The sequence below is a fragment of the Moschus berezovskii genome, chromosome 15 (assembly GCF_049115385.1).
Source record: "Moschus berezovskii isolate FMDL1 chromosome 15, NW_MosBer_1.0, whole genome shotgun sequence".
In the NCBI taxonomy this organism is placed as follows: Eukaryota; Metazoa; Chordata; class Mammalia; order Artiodactyla; family Moschidae; genus Moschus; species Moschus berezovskii.
Window position 1 is genome coordinate 41,439,037 of NC_142474.1, and position 17,448 is coordinate 41,456,484.

A 17,448-nucleotide genomic window follows, 5' to 3' on the forward strand; every position below is an offset into this window, starting at 1 on the left:
GAGCTTAGCAAGAGCAACTTGAGTCTGAAGTCCCCAGAAACTCTGAAAGCGTAACTAAAAGCAAAGCTACTGATTCCTACAGAAAGATCAGCACATTCGATCTAAAACAAACTTAAAAACTAAAGAAAGAAGATCTTGCTTCAGTGCTTCCATTGAAGGCAAATCAATGAAGCTTTTCCCAAAAGCAGCAGAATTATAGATGAACAGGTGAAATTCAGAGTAGGTTTAAATCTGATCCAAACACAGATATTGAAAGAAAAAAAAGTCTCTTTAAATATTTTGTCTCTTGTATGAAGAATCTATGAAGAATTGTTTGGTGGGGAAAAGAAAGACACAGGATGAGTAAAACTTGCTACAACTATTGACAGCAGCACTTACCATCCTGATCTGAAGGTGCCCCACTGCCTGTGGTAATGAGAGGAGGCGCCCGCCCAGGTAAGCTTTATCACAGGGCAGGAAATGACCCCACCTGAGGGCTGCACACTTAAAGCAGCACAGCCTCTTTTCAGTTTTTCACTTTTCTGGGGTCAAAGGAGGGGTGACAGGCCTGCCTGAGTCCTCTGGGATAAAATCTGTGCACAAACACTGATGAATTTGCTAAAGTTTATCCAAATCTGCTTCCAACATATACCTAGGTTGAAAATAACAAATGTCTTTAAAAAAAAAAAAATCCTCCTCTCATATTAAGAAGGTATGACAACCAATGAATGTTTCACTTGTTAAGTAGTTTTACAGAAAGTTTGATTTCTTTTTTCCTCTTTATTCCTTTACTTTCTATTTCATTACATTTTGTGTACATCTGTTACTGCCTCTTTGAATCCTGTTTTTGAATTTTTAACTGAAGGGTAATTGCTTTACAATGTTGTGTTGGCTTTAGAATCATTGATTTACACATTAATTTATATTATATAAATTATACATTATATAATTTTATAAAATATATATATATTATATAAATTGTATACTAGTTGAATATATGTAATATCAACCCATACAGTGATCGGTGTAATTGCATACAGCTGAAGATTCTGGAAATAATCCAGAAGGAAATCCCCCGAAACAGCATTTGGAAATCTATTGTTGTAAATCCATGATTAAAAGAATTTGGGTGACATTAAGGTCCAATTAAGGTAACAGGAACATCTTCTCTGGGAGGGAAATCTAGAGTCTGATTATTACAAGAGAAATAATGAGAAAAAGAGGATTCAGGGAATGTTTGTCATGTGTTCAGTACTGTCCTAGGCAAAGTAAGACATTCCATACGGGAACGGGATTTAGCAACAGAAAGTTGATCTCTTGTAGGATCAAGATGGTTCACCAGACTTTTGAGTAGCCAGCCCTCATACTAATCCACTATCCTCTGCTCTGTTTCTGTGGTACCTAGTAAAATTTGTCTCCAATTCATCACTTCCCTAGTGTGTAGTCAGGGCATCTTATAGTAGGAATTCAATAAATACTTGTGAGTAACTGAACAAAATAGTAGGTTACCAAGTGTCTAAAAATAGAAAAGGGAGGCTCTGCCTAAAATGACAGTATTCTGATTACTGATAAGAAACCCCTCCCCACTGAGAATCCCAAACATCCTGGATTACCTATCACTGTGGGAACTGATGATCACAAATCCCAAAGGACTGTTTCCTTTTACACCATCAAAAAGAGCTAAGGACAGATTCTAACTTCAGAAAATCTCAACTAAGTACTAGGTTGAAAGGGAGAAATTGTTGTTTCTGTGAGTAAAAAGATCAAATGTCAGCAATTTCTTAGGTACCATTGACATCCCTGCATGTTCTGAAGCCCTGTCTCGGTGGGGACCAGCTCCCTAGACGACATTTCTAGTTTGCTTTACTCAAACTGCTCCAAAGCGGTATAGAGATGATTCTTAGCTATCGGCTTCTTACTCTCTAACTTCTCACTCTTTCTAAAACTAAAAGCTGTTTCAACATTTTGTACTAACCTATAAGGGAAAAGAATCTGAAAAGGAATATATAAAATATATACGGTATATATCCCTTTACCTGAATCACTTCTGTCCATTAACATGATATTGAAAATCAACTAAACTTTAATTTAAAAAAAAAAAATTTTTTTCCCTGTGTCATGATTCTAGCACAAGTTCAGTCGCTCAGTCATGTCCGACTCTTTGCAACCCCATCGACTGCAGCATGCCAGGGTTCCCTGTCCATCACCAACTCCTGGAGTCTGCTCAAACTCATGTCCACTGAGTTGGTGATGCTATCCAACCATCTCATCCTCTGACATCCCCTTCTCCTCCTGCCTTCAATCTTTCCCAGCATCAGGGTCTCTTGAAATGAGTCAGTTCTTCACATCAGGTGGCCAAATTACTGGAGCTTCAGCATTAGTTCTTCCAATGAATATTCAGGACTGATTTCCTTTACGATTGACTGGTTTGATCTCCTTGCAGTCCAAGGGACTCTCAAGAGTCTTCAACACCACAGTTCAAAAGCATCAATTCTTCAGTGCTCAGCTTTCTTTATAGTTCAACTCTCACATCCATACATGACTATAGGAAAAACCATAACTTTGATTAGATGGATCTTTGTTGGCAAAATTATGTTTCTGCTTTTTAATATACTGTCTAGGTTGGTCATAGCTTTTCTTCCAAGGAGTAAGTGAAAGTGAAAGTATCTCCGTCATGTCTGACTCTTTGTGATCCCATGGACTATACAGTCCATGGAATTCTCCAGGCCAGAATACTGGAGTGGGTAGCCTTTCCCTTCTCCAGGGGATCTTCCCAACCAAGGGATTGAACCCAGGTCTCCCCCATTGCAGATGGATTCTTTACCAGCTAAGACACAAGGAAAGCCCAAGAATACTGGAGAGGGTAGTCTATCCCTTCTCCAACGGGTCTTCCCGACCCAGGTATCAAACCAGGGTCTCTTGCATTGCAGGCAGATTCTTTACAAACTGAGCTATCCAGGAATCCCCCTCCAAGGAGCAATCGTCTTTTAATTTCATGGCTGCAGTCACCATCTGCTATGATTTTGGAGCCCAAGAAAATAAAATCTCTCACTGTTTCCACTGTTTCCCCATCTATTTGCCATGAAGTGATGGAACTGGATGCTATGATCTTAGTTTTCTGAATGTTGAGTTTTAAGCCAACATTTTACTTTCCTCTTTCACTTTCATCAAGAGGCTCTTTAGTTCTTCTTCACTTTCTGCCATAAGGGTGGTGTCATCTGCATATCTGAGGTTATTGATATTTCTCCCAGCAATCTTGATTCCAGCTTGTGCTTCTCACAGCCTGGCATTTCACATGAAATACACTGCATATAAGTTAAAGCAGGGTGACAGTATGCAACCTTCATGTACTCCTTTCCTGATTTGGAACCAGCCTGCTGTTCCATCTCCAGTTCTAACCATTGATTCTTGACCTGCATACAGATTTCTCTGGAGGCAGGTCAGGTGCTCTGGTATTCCCATCTCTTGAAGAATTTTCCACAGTTTCTTGTGATCCACACAATCGAAGGCTTTGGCATAGTCAATAAAGCAGAAGTAGATGTTTTTCTGGAACTCTTATGCTTTTTTGACCATCCAATGGATGTTGGATATTTGATCTCTGGTTATTCTACCTTTTCTAAATCCAGCTTGAACATCTGGGAGTTCATGGTTCACATACTGTTGAAGCTGGGCTTGGAGAATTTTGAGCATTACTTTGCTAGCGTGTGAGACACGTGCAATTGTGCGGTAGTTTGAGCATTCTTTGGCATTGCCTTTCTTTGGGATTGGAATGAAAACTGACCTTTTCCAGTCCTGTGGCCACTGCTGAGTTTTCTCAGTTTGCTGACATATTGAGTGCAGCACTTTCACAGCATCATTTTTTAGGATTGGGATTCCATCACCTCCACTAGCTTTGTTCATAGTGATGCTTCCTAAGGCCCACTTGACTTCACATTTCAGGATGTCTGGTTCTAGGTGAATGATCACACCACTGTGATTATCTGAGTCATGAAGATCTTTTTTGTTTAGTTCTTCTGTGTATTCTTGCCACCTCTTCTTAATATCTTCTGCTTCTGTTAGGTCCATACCATTTCTGTCCTTTATTGTGCCCATCTTTGCATGGAATATTCCCTTGGTATCTCTAATTTTCTTAAAGAGATCTCTAGTCTTTCCCATTCTATTGTTTTCCTCTATTTCTTTGTATTGATCACTGAGGAAGGCTTTCTTATCTTTCCCTGCTCTTCTTTGGAACTCTGCATTCAAATGGGTATATCTTTCCTTTTCTCCTTTGCCTTTCATCCTCTTAGGGTATCCAGTAGGCTTGAGAATATAAATGACAGAAGATGGATTAACAGGAGAAAAGCAAACAGACTTTGACATGTACAGAGGAGCCTCCATAAGAAAACAAAGATGCAAAAAGGCAGCAAATCCTCAGTGCTTATACATGAGAGGGAATTGTGGAAAAGTAGCTAAAATACATGGGGCCACCAAAGGAAGATAGGAGTTACTTAAACAAAGTCTGTTTGCACACAGTTCTCTGTCTCTTGGCTCTGCTCACCTCTTGTGACAAGTATGCGTCTTTCCCCCTGATGCCGGGAGGGCCCCTCTCACAAGGGAGTTTTATCTCCCGCTTTTAGGAAGAAAGGAGAGGTCAGAAGGCGCTTCTGGCACCTGTTGTTCTTCAGCTCAAAATAATCCTGCTACCAAAGCGGCATATTTGGGGCAGCACATTCTGCTGCCCTTCAATGAGTATATAATTTTATTTCTTGGGATAGATTCCCTTTCTGGTGTGAAAGGAGAGGCTATTTTTAAAGGCTTTGAACACCTACAAAGCAGTATTTTAAACTAAAGAATGTACTATATAACAATTGTTAAACTGTCTTTTTTACTTAAGAAGGTCCTTTAGGTGATGTGGTCCTTTCTTATAATTAAAGGATGAAGCGCTTTCACTCTCTTTTGCTAAAGAGATGCTGTCCCCTCTGCACCTGGAGGCAGGAGGTCTCAGAATCAGATTTACTGTTAATGGCACCCCACTCCAGTACTCTTGCCTGGAAAATCCCATGGATGGAGGAGCCTGGTGGGCTGCAGTCCATGGGGTCGCTGAGAGTCAGACATGACTGAGCAACTTCACTTTCACTTTTCACTTTCATGCATTGGAGAAGGAAATGGCAACCCACTCCAGTGTTCTTGCCTGGAGAATCCCAGGGACGGGGGAGCCTGGTGGGCTGCCGTCTATGGGGTCACACAGAGTCGGACACGACTGAAGTGACACAGCAGCAGCAGCAGCAGAGACAGCCTGATAACTCATCTCCAGTACCTTTGGCAACCGGGGATTTATCGCACATGAATAATTCATTTTAGGTCATCACTTTCAACCTTTCTTCTCCCCAAATGTTAAGAAAGATCTAAAAGTTGAACGGTTCCATGAAGACCTACAAGACCTTCTAGAACTAACACCAAAAATAGATGTCCTTTTCATTATAGGGGACTAGAATGCAAAAGTAGGAAGTCAAGAAATACCTGGAGTAACTGGAAAATTTGGCCTTGAAGTACAGAATGAAGCAGGGCAAAGGCTAACAGAGTTTTGCCAAGAGAACACACTGGTCATAACAAACACCCTCTTCCAAGAACACAAGACAAGACTCTACACATGGACATCACCAGATGGTCAATACTGAAATCAGATTAATTATATTCTTTGCAGCTGAAGATGGAAAAGCTCTGTACAGTCAGCAAAAACAAGACTTGGAGCTGACTGTGGCTCAGATCATGAACTCTTTATTGCCAAATTCTGTCTTAAATTGAAGAAAGTAGGAAAAACCACTAGACCATTCAGGTCTGACCTAAATCAAATCCCTTACGACTCTACAGTGGAAGTGACAAACAGATTCAAGGGATTAGATCTGATAGAGTGCCTGAAGAACTATAGATGGGGCTTTGTGACATTGTACAGGAGGCAGTGATCAAGACCATCCCCAAGAAAAAGAAATGCAAAAAAGCAAAATGGTTGTCGAGGAGGTCTTACAAACAGCTTTGAAAAGAAGAGAAGTGAAATGCAAAGGAGAAGAGGAAAGATATACCTATTTGAATGCAGAGTTCCAAAGAAGAGCAGGGAAAGATAAGAAAGCCTTCCTCAGTGATCAATGCAAAGAAGCAGAGGAAAAAATAGAATGGGAAAGACTAGAGATCTCTTTAAGAAAATTAGAGATACCAAGGGAATATTCCATGCAAAGATGGGCACAATAAAGGACAGAAATGGTATGGACCTAACAGAAGTAGAAGATATTAAGAAGAGGTGGCAAGAATACACAGAAGAACTAAACAAAAAAGATCTTCATGACCCAGATAATCACAATGGTGTGATCTATCACCTAGAGCCAGACACACTGGAATGCAAAGTCAAGTGAGCCTTTGTGCTTCCACTGAAGGCAAATCCATGAAGCTTTTCCCAAAAGTAGCAGAATTATAGATGAACAGGTGAAATTCAGAGTAGGTTTAAATCTGATCCAAACACAGATATTGAAAGAAAAAAATGTCTCTTTAAATATTTTGTCTCTTGTGTGAAGAATCTATGAAGAATTGTTTGGTGGGGAAAAGAAAGACACAGGATGAGTAAAATTTGCTACAACTATTGACAGCAGCACTTACCATCCTGATCTGAAAGTGCCCCACTGACTGTGGTAATGAGAGGAGGCGCCCGCCCAGGTAAGCTTTATCACAGGGCAAGAAATGACCCCACCTGAGGGCTGCACACTTAAAGCAGCACAGCCTCTTTTCAGTTTTTCACTTTTCTGGGGTCAAAGGAGGTGTGACAGGCCTGCCTGAGTCCTCTGCGATAAAATCTGTGCACAAACATTGATGAATTTGCTAAAGTTTATCCAAATCTGCTTTGACTATGCCAAAGCCTTCAATTGTGTGGATCACAAGAAACTGTGGAAAATTCTTCGGGAGATGGAAGTACCAGAGCACCTGCCCTGCCTCCTGAGAAATCTGTGTGCAGGTCAATAATCAATGGTTAGAAATGGATATTGAACAACAGACTGGTTCCAAATAGGGAAAGGAGTACGTCAAGGCTGCATATTGTCACCCTACTTATTTAACTTACATGCAGTGTACATCATGTGAAACGCCAGGCTGTATGAAGCACAAGCTGGAATCAAGATTGCTGGGAGAAATATCAATAACCTCAGATATGCAGATGACACCACCCTTATGGCAGAAAGTGAAGAACTAAAGAGCCTCTTGAAGAAAGTGAAAGAGGAGAGTGAAAAGTTGGCTTAAAACTCAACATTCAGAAAACTAAGATCATGGCATCCAGTCCCATCACTTCATGGCAAATAGATGGGGAAACAGTGAGAGACTTTATTTTCTTGGGCTCCAAAATCATAGCAGATGGTGACTGCAGCCGTGAAATTAAAAGATGCTTGCTTCATGGAAGAAAAGCTATGACCAACCTAGACAGCATATTAAAAAGCAGAGACATTACTTTGCCAACAAAGGTCCGTCTTGTCAAGGCTATGGTTTTTCCGGTAGTCATGTATGGATGTTAGAGTCGGACTGTAAAGAAAGCTGAGGACTGAGGAATTGTGCTTTTAAACTGTAGTTTCGGAGAAAACTCTTGAGAGTCCTTTGGACTGTAAGGAGATCCAACCAGTCAATCCTAAAAGGTCCTGAATATTCATTGGAAGGCCTGATGCTGAAGCTGAAACTCCAATGCTTTGGCCACCTGATGCAAAGAACTGACTCACTGGAAAAGCCTGATGCTGGGAAAGATGGAAGGCAGGAAGAGAAGGGGACGACAGAGGATGAGATGGTTGGATGGCATCACCGACTCAATGGACATGAGTTTGAGTAAACTCTGGGAGACAGTGAAGGACAGGGAAGCCTGGCGTGCTGCAGTCCATGGGGTCGCAAAGGGTAGGACAGGACTAAGCGATTGAACTGAGCTGAAAATGCTTCCAGTTTCCCTTGACTTGTCCTAATGAACTGTACACTAGTAATCTGGCGTTGGCGATTTAGGAACTAGACCCCAGACCACCGGCTCATCAGCCGGGCGACCCTAGGACCATGCTCCCCCTCACAGCTTCCGCGCAGTTTAGCGCCTGAAGGGAACAGAGGGGCGGGACTCCATGTTCCTAGCAACAGCGCCGCGTCCCCTGATTGGCTGGTCGCCGCGCGGCCGCCATTTTCAAACCCCGGAAGATGGCGGCGGCGGAGGTGGCGGCGCCGTCCTGACAGGATCGCGTCTCCGGGCCGTAGCGGCCGGGCGCCCTGCCGCTCCCAGCGGGCCTCCCGGGCACCCAGCCACCGCGCCGCCCCCTCCGCGCCATGGAGCCCGAGCTGGAGGCCCAGGAGCAGAGCCGGCCGCGGAGGCGAAGCCGCCGGGCCTCGGGGCTCAACGCCGGCGGCGCCTCGGAGCCAGCGGCAGATACCCCCGGGCTCGGGCAGGACGGCAGGTGAGCGCGGGCTCAGCGGCGCCTGGGGACGCGGGGTGTCGGGCCCGAGGCTGGGGAGGGGGTAGCGGGCAGGGGAGAACCGGGCTGCCTGCTCTCCTCTTCTTCCTCCTCTCTCCCCTCGTCCCCCTCTTCTGATCGCCTGATCCTCCTTTATTTTTACCTCGGGGTCCTCTCCTTCCTCCCTCTCGTCTCCTCCCCTCCCCGCTCAGGGGGTGGAGGTCCTCTCTGCACACCCAGCAGGTTTCGGGCTGGACTGGGGGGTGGGGGGGCGGTTCCTAAATGCCCACAGAGAGCTGCTGGTTCAGGGGACTGGAATCTTTCCTGGAGCCGGAGAGTTTCTGTTGTTCAGTCGCTCAGTCGTGTCCGACTCCTTACGACCCCATGGACCGCAGCCCGCCAGGCTCTTCTTGTCCATGGATTCCCCAGACAGGAATCCTGGAGGATTCCTGTGACCCATTCCCTTCTCCGGGGGATCTTCCCAGCCCAGGGATCAAGCCAGCATCTCCTGCATCGAAAGGCGGATTCTTTACCATTGTGCCACCGGGGAAGCCCCCGAGGACTTCTACCAGACACCAAACTTTTAGTCTAAAAGCGAGCATTAAAATGAAAAGTTTCGCCGAGCTCTCAGTCCCTCCTTTCGAGCCTCTGACCAAGTCGGTGGTCAGAGCGCAGCTCAGGGCCCCAGCCTCCCGGGTAAAGAGGACGCAGAGGCCCGTCTTGGACTTTTAAGGTGTTGACACATTTCATTCTGTCCGGTGCGTCTACGAAGGGAGGACACCGGCCGAGGGTGTCAGAGGCTGTGTCTGCGAGGCAAGCGGTGAACAAGGGCTTTCCCGTCAGGATGCTGCAGGCCCTGGGTTCCTGTGACTGGCTGTTGGACCTTTCTTCTCTAAGGTTGGGTCCTCATCGGTCATACGGGGTTGAAATAGTACCCACTTCCTCCAAGTTGTGCAATTCAGTGAGGTCATTGTGTGAGCCTGTATGCAGGGAGCGCGCAACAAACTGTTATTTGCTTATTTTTATCTGTAATTCCACATCCGCTTCTCTTTTCAGAAGTCCCTGTGGTCCACTACTTAAACTACAGTTCCTTACTGAAGTTACATTCCAGTCATGCTTGGATGTGCCAGTCGTTTTTTCAGAGAAAGGAAAACACCTTACTTTCATGGACAGGGCATTTGTAAACTCACTGTTAATAAATCATCATGCAAAGAACTAGACTTTTTCATTAGATACTGATTTTTTATTTTGAAGATTAGGATAATCCTTGCCTGAAACCTTTGTACTGATTACAACTTATATTTAAGAGGTAGTGAAAGAACAGAAAGACGTCGCCATCCCAGAGACTGAGAAATAGGAGAATCAGGATCATGTAGTGAAGGGGAGAACAGTGATAAATTCATTCTGCGTTCATTTAGTAAAGCTTTTGAGCATTTGCCTGGAAAGCTTCCCAGAGGAGGGCATGACAACCCACTCCAGTATTTCCTTCCTGGAGAATCACATGGACAGAGGACCCTGGAGGGCTACAGTCTGTCGGGGTCACAGAGAGTCGGACACGACTGAGCAACTAACACGTTCACTTCCCTAGATCTTCACATTGTTGTAGATATTGGAGATTTTGGTGAACAGATGAAGTTTCTGCTCTCATAAAGCTTACATTCTGGTTAGGGATGAAAGACGATAATGAAATACCAGGTGGTCATCCTGTGAGGAGGATTAAGGCATGGTAAGGGCAGGCAGAGATAAGGTGAGGGGCAATGTTGCTATTTTTAAAAGATCAAAAAAGCCTCCTCCATGGTAATGATGCCATTTTAGCAGAGATCTGAAGGAATTAAGGAACTCAGCTATGTGAAGATTTGGAGAGAAAGGCAGTAAGTGCAGGACTTCAAAGTAGAATCCTGTTTGGTGTGTTCAAGGACTGTAGAGAAGCCACGGTAACTGGAGTGGAGCAAAACAAAGGGAGAAAGGTGGACAGCGAGGTCACAGATACCTGGGGTCAGATCGGGTAGAACATGGCCAAAGACTTCAAATTTGAATCTGTGGTTGGGAGACAGCAGAAAATTGTGTGACGTGTATTTTAAAAGGATTGGTCTGTTATGTGGCAGAGAGAAAATCAGGGAGACTAATGATGAGCTTATTGCAGTTTGAGACATCTGAGTGGTAAACATGGTGGAAAATACTCCTATTGGGGATGTATTTTTAAAGTAGCACCAACAGGATTTGCACATGGATTCAGTGTGGAGTTAAGAGAGACGGAAGAATGAAGAGTGATTCCGAGGTTTTTAATCTGAACACCAGAAGAGAAGATTTCCATGTTCCTGGAGAGGAAAGATCTGGGGAGAAGTTTGCTTCGGGATGTGTTATGAGGCTCCTATTAAGGAGTGCATCACAACAATTTTCCCCCTTTTCTCTTTTTTTGCTTTTTTCTCTTAAAAAAAAAAGCTTTCATTGAAGTTTAACAGTCAGAAGAAAGAGTGCATGAATCATAAGTATTTTGCCCAGTGATATTTCACAAAGTAAACACATCTGTGTAACCAAATATAACTTGAGGGCTTATCAACAAATAGACTTGAAATCACAGCACTGGGAAGTCATCTAGATAGTCTGAATAGTGGAGAGTTGGGGGCCCAAACCCTGAGACACTCCCCACATGTTAAGGTCTGGGAAATGAACAAGCTTGGAGGAGCCACAGCTGGTGAGGAACCAGGTGAGATCAGTGTCCAGGAGGCCAAGTGGTAAAAGGGTTTTGAGAAAGGACATAGGAAAGTATGTCAAGTGTTACTGATAAGGAAGCAATGAACAGTTTAATGAGATGAGGAATGAGTGACCATTGAATCTAGTCGTGAGAAGAGCATATTGACCTCCAGTAGTTACCATAAAATAGTTAAACTACTAAGAATGTTTGTAGTGGGTTGAGAAGAGAATGGGGTATGGTTTATTCCAGAAATGTGTGAGTGTCAGACACTATAAATATGGAGATGCAAAATACTGTCCTTACCCTGGGAGTGTTGCGGAGATCCCAGCCTCTGTTCTCTGGTGCCGGATAGAAACACAGAAACAAGAGTTTTGGGTGAAGTTGAAAAGAGTAGCTTTTATTGTTTTGCCAGGCAAAGGAGGCCACAGTAGGCTAACGCCCTCAAGACTGCCCTTCCTTGGGAAAAATAGGAAGGGATCTTATAGCTCAGGAGGGAAAGGGAGTGCTGTAGATAAGGAGTAGGGCAGTAGCAAGCTTGCATTCTTCTTTCCTTTTGGAAAATCTCTATATGGTCTAAGTCAGTGTCGGGCTGTCATGGAGTAATACAGTAGTCCTTGAGGCTATCACACTGTGACTTTCTAGAATAAAGAACGCTAACAAAAGAATGGAGTGTTAGGAAGTGCTTCCTCAGAGAAGCGAACACCATATGCATTGTACACAGCTCTGATTAGAAAGTAATCATTTTCAAAATGTATTTAAGTAAGCAAGAGAAGCTCTTCTGAGAAAATGGCTTAGTGGACTTAAAAGAATAAGGCCTAGCATGTTGGAAGCAGCCTTAACCAATTTCTGCTGTTACAGAAGAACTTACAATGGTATAGAGAAGAAACTTAATAACCATAATCATGTATGATGACAGTTACTATCGCCTTAAACGGTACATGATGCCATAGATGCAAATAAAAGGAGAAATTCTGGTTGGAAAGGACAGGAAATGATTCCCTGTTGTAACCCTTGAGTCTCGGAGGGCTAGTTTAGAGAGTGGATGTGCATGGGTGATATCATGTAGGGGGAAGCATTTAAATGTTAAAAGACCCTTTACACAAATGAGCATTAAGAGTTTTAGGTATCGTGACTGTTTAGGGAGAAGACTGAGATGGGGATAGAGGGGAGGTAGTGATTAGAGATGATACTGAAGAAGTAAGAACCACATCACTGAGGGGAGCCTTGTATGCCATGATAGCAAATCTGATGAAAACTAGCCCCCAAAAAGTGCTCATATAGGCAAAATTCCAAATTTGTGGACCCTTGCAGCCCAACTGTGGAACCAAATTAAAAGTCGCATGTGAATTCATCATTGGCGGGAAGTCAGTTTGCAGTCGCCTGGATGAGTGTTTGAATCTAATGGCTGGCAGTAAGGTTGGAGAACTTGAAACACTGGGTTACACTTTCAGGAAGTCTTACTGCAACCCGAGGGCAAGAAAGAATAATGGAGGCAACACCAGCTTGTGGGCTAGTTTCTGAAGAACGGGTGAACTTGATATGGGGCGGATGGGGGAATAAGCAAGTCCAGAGAGAGGTTGAAGAGACAGGAAAGAAGAAAGGTGATAAAACAAGCAACCAGAAAGACAGAAGGATGGACTCTTAAGTGTAAAGGTAGAGAGTCTAGGCTGTCTGAGAGCTGTGGACAGTAGCCTTTGGGGTAAGTTTGGGGAACGTGGGATGTTATGAGCAGGAATTTGGGGGCTTTCCCACCAGGGTTCTTTTTTTTAGGTGAATTTGTAAATTATCTCAGCTGAGAAAAGGGTGGTGACATAGGCTTCCCTGGTGGCTCTGTGGTAAAGAATCTGTCTGCAATTCAGGAGTCACAGGAGACATGGGTTTGATCCCTGGGTCAGCGAGATCCTCTGGAGAAGGAAATGGCAACCCACTCCAGTATTCTTGCCTGGGAAATCCCATGGACAAAGGAGCCTGGAAGGCTACAGTCCATGGGGTTACAAGATTCCAACACGACTACACCACCGTAGGCAGCGTTAGGAGAGTAATGAAGTTGTCCTACATCATTACTCTCTGTTCTTTTTTTTGAAAGACAAAAAAAAAATGAAAGTATCACCTTTTTATAAAACAGTATTCACATACTATACAGTTTTACCCACTTGAAGTGTACAATTCACTATTTTCCTCTAGATTCAGGACATGTGAATGTCCTCTAGACATGTGCAACCATCACCAGGTAATTTTTTAACATTTTCTTCACCACAAAATGAAAGCCCATACCTCTCTCCCTAACGCCTCTCTCTTCTTTTACCCCAAACCCTAACCTGCTTCTTGTCTCTATGAATTTCCCTGTTCCAGACATTTCACATGAATGAAATCGTATGTGGCCATTTTTTAGTGAGGCATCCTTTGCCCATTTTAAAAATTGGGTTATTTATATTTTTTATTACTAAGATATAAGATCTCTTTACTCTTGATAACAAGTCCCTACATGGTTTGCAGATATGTTCCCCTATTCTGTGGGTTGTCTTTTTGTTAACTGAAGTCCAGTTGATTTACAAATTGTGTTAGTTTCTGGTGTACAGCAGAGTGATCCAGCACGTGTGTGTTTGTACACATATTTGCATGCACACTGCTGTTTACAGGCCTGCCATTTAATCAGCCTGTCCACGTGGTTGGAGCTCATTTTCAGCCACATCTTTGCTAATTGTTAATCCCAGCCATCCAAATGAGAAACGGATAGACTTGAGAATGAGCTCAGGAGTTGGAATGGCTAATACATGCAGCACCTGAGAGAGAGGGCCTGCTGTACTAAGTTAAATAACGGATCATGATGCTGATCCACCTCTGCTAAAGACTGATCCTGGGCATTGCTTCACACAGAGGTAAAAAAAAAAATTTGAACATAACGTGAATGCTAACTACCATAGGAAATGTCTGGGGCAAGATAATTAGGGAGAAAAAGCAAGAATAGACAGCTGGAATCCACTGGGGGATTGCTCTGCGGCAGTGGCTCTTTGTCCTCCTCCTCCTTGTCCCTCTCTGTTCTGGGTAGTAATAGGGCAGGGTCTTGTCCACAGGAGGCCCTGGGCCCCACTACACGGCTCAGAACTCAGAAAGCAGCGTGCTTCTCTGGCCTAGTTTTCCTGACACTGAGTCTGTTCTAGCCCCGGCTTTGATTCAGCTAATTACTCTCTCTGGGAATGGACATTCTTTTAGACTGAGATCCAAAGCTGAATAAAACGTTAGTGTTTAAAAGAGTTTAGGCTTTACAGTCAGACTCCTTGGGTTCAAATTCTGGCTCTTGAGGATTTAATCTCTTTAAACCTCACTTCATACTTTATAGCTCATTAGTAGTATCTGTCTCATCAGGCTGTGATTAATCTCTTTTAAATCTCACTTTATAGTATCTGTCTCATAAGGTTGTGGGAATTATAAGAAGTAATTCATGTAAAACATGAGAACAGTACCTAGATATAGCAAATGCTCCATAAATCTTAGGTATCGTTGTTTTCATTTTCTGCAGGAAACACTAAGAGCTATAACTTACCCTCTATCAAGGAGTATTTAGCAGTTATTTCTGTTATCAGTTTTGTAGAGGTGGATCTCTGATTAGATGCTAGATCTTTGACTTTTGTTTTTCTAGTGAAACTGATGGATATGCAGAGTGGACATCCAGAGTTAAATGTATATTCTTAAACCAAGTTCTATTAATTTTGAGCTAAGGGTTCCTGTTCCCTTTAAGGGAATTTAACTTCTTGGATGGACTGTTTTTTCAAAACATTTAAAAAACCAAATTAAACAGAAATTGAGCCAGTCCTTGATAACCCGGGATTGTCATCATTATTACTATTTATATTAATAGTTGCTGAAAATAAAAGGATGCCCCCACTAGCTCCTAAGGCTGTTTCCTCCCACATAGAAATGACTGTACTGTTTAATAGTTTTATTGAGACATAATTTGCATATTATAACATTCACTCGTTGTAAGTGTGCAATTCAGTAATTATTAGTAAGTGTATAGACAAACTCCACCATTGGAACATTCATCGTCCCAAATACTCCCTCAAGTTTGTTTGCAGTCAGTCCTTCTCCTACCCCCAGACCTAGGCAGCCACTAGTCTGCTTTCCATGTCTGTAAATTTCTGTTTCTGGATATCCATATAAATAGAACCACACAATATAATCTTTCACTTTTGCATGTTTTGCAGTTCATCCCTATTAATTACCTGCCATGATAGAGAAGGGCAATGACGTAAGTCATAATCTCTGAAAATATAATTTGGCTTGAGAATGAAATAACAGGTGATTTTCTGTGGAACATCAACTGTACCATTTTATTTATGCTTTGTTTAGACTAAATCTAGTTGAGTGTAAAAATAATTTACATAGTTTGAAAATATATCAAATGACACAAAAAGAAGTATGTAAAGACCAAGGAGTAATCAGTGGGGCTAATAGGAAACAGTTTAATATATCAAGCTAGTTCCTTTGGGTATTCATTTATTTTATGCCTTAAATGTTAGTAATTAATTGGATATATTTAAAAAGAAGATTGGACAAAAATTCTTAAAAAGATGAACTGTCACTTCTTATTTTAGCTTTTGAGTTCCTTTTTAAACGGACTGTACTGCATATCTTCTAAAGTCGACTTTTAATGTTTTATGAAATAAAAAATTTTCCCACAAGGATTTAAAATAGCTGCTACATTGTGAGTGTGACCCCTATGAAAAAATGACTATATATCTTTCCAAGTTTTTTGAAAGCTGGCACTGACTCACATACTTTCAGGGCACAGTTTGTTTTTTAGGTTCCTATTTTCCATGAGTTCTCAAAATAAATAGGTACTTGCTTTTGAAATAGGAAAAAATAGCATTACTATAAAGCTGATTACAGCTGGTGCTGGAAACAATCTTGCCATCCAGTTGGAAATATTTTTCCAGTTTGCAGTGTGTTTAAAATTCCTAACAGCTAATTCTTTCCAGCTTTTAAACATCAAATTCATTCTGAGGTCAGAATGGACAATTCTAGGGAATAAAGAAATGAATATCTCTGGGTTTGTGTTCTCCTTGTCTTTTGTCTTGAACTGTGGTGCTGGAGAAGACTCTTGAGAGTCCCTTGGACTGCAAGGAGATCCAACCAGTCCATTCTAAAGGAGATCAATCCTGGGTGTTCATTGGAAGGACTGATGCTAAAGCTGAAACTGCAATACTTTGGCCACCTCATGTGACGAGTTGACTCACTGGAAAAGACTCTGATGCTGGGAAAGGTTGGGGGCGGGAGGAGAAGGGGACGACAGAGAATGAGATGGCTGGATGGCATCACCGACTTGATGGACATGAGTGAGTGAACTCCGGGAGTTGGTGATGGACAGGGAGGCCTGGCGTGCTGTGATTCATGGGGTCGCAAAGAGTCGGACACGACTGAGCGACTGAACTGAACTGAACTGTCTTATATCTGAAAGGAAGTGCTCAGTGACTATTTTAAATGCCACTATGATTACTACTTTGTAATGAATATTTGTATTACTTTAAAAATAATCTTCTGAGAAATCATAATTTTTGCTTCTCAACCCAATCTCCACTGGTGGCTCTTTGTGTAGTATATGATACTTAGAACAGTGTTTTCAAAAAGTAATCGTAACATGAAGGTTCCATTTGCCCTGTAATCCTTTGGCATTTGATTATAGTACTATATCTCTGTATTCTCTTATCTATGTATTCTTTTGTCATATGAATTATAATTTATTGCTAATATCTTAGTATTTTATCAGAAATCATGTGATCTTCATTGTTACTTGACTTTTCTATAGTGGCAAGAAATCATCAGTTCCTTAGTTTATCTTGCTCCACTAAAGAGGCCCTCAAAACAATTTTTGAGCTACAAATAATTATTTAGGGAGCATTTGCTTTAAATATCTTCAGATCTTTCTGTATCTGTTTCTAATTATTATTAGTGGCATCCTATTTCACTGTGCCAGGACCCTTTGCAGGAACTGAACAGGCCTTGAGAGGAAGGGAGAGTTCTCCAACCGGACCTTGAGCCCTCTCTCGTCATCTCCCCACTCTGCCGTTGCTGCTGTCCCTCCGCCCCTCGCCATCTGTTGTCAGCAGTATCAGAACTGCCTCTTAACTGGCCTCCTGACCAGTGCTGCCTTCTTCCAACCCAGCCTTCTTGTTCCTTAGAACTCAATTGCTGACAGCTGCCATACGTATTCAAGATCAAGTTCATATTTTTAAGGGTTGTACATGAGGCCTTTTATCATGATCGAGCCCTGTTCTATTTCTTTTGATGCTCAAACATAAAGAGCTACTTGCAGTTTCCTGTATATAATTCATTTCACTCCCC

General features: G+C 42.5%; 1 protein-coding gene across 1 annotated transcript in view; it reads left to right on the forward strand.

Annotated features, from left to right (window-relative positions):
- Nucleotides 1–8,159: 8,159 nt before the first annotated feature.
- NET1 (neuroepithelial cell transforming 1) overlaps nucleotides 8,160–17,448 on the forward strand; it is a 34,609-nt gene continuing 25,320 nt past the window's right edge. The window contains exon 1 of the mRNA XM_055431176.2: nucleotides 8,160–8,414. Coding sequence (XP_055287151.2) covers nucleotides 8,287–8,414 — 128 coding nt within the window. The 5' untranslated portion in view covers nucleotides 8,160–8,286. The remainder of the gene's footprint in view (nucleotides 8,415–17,448) is intronic.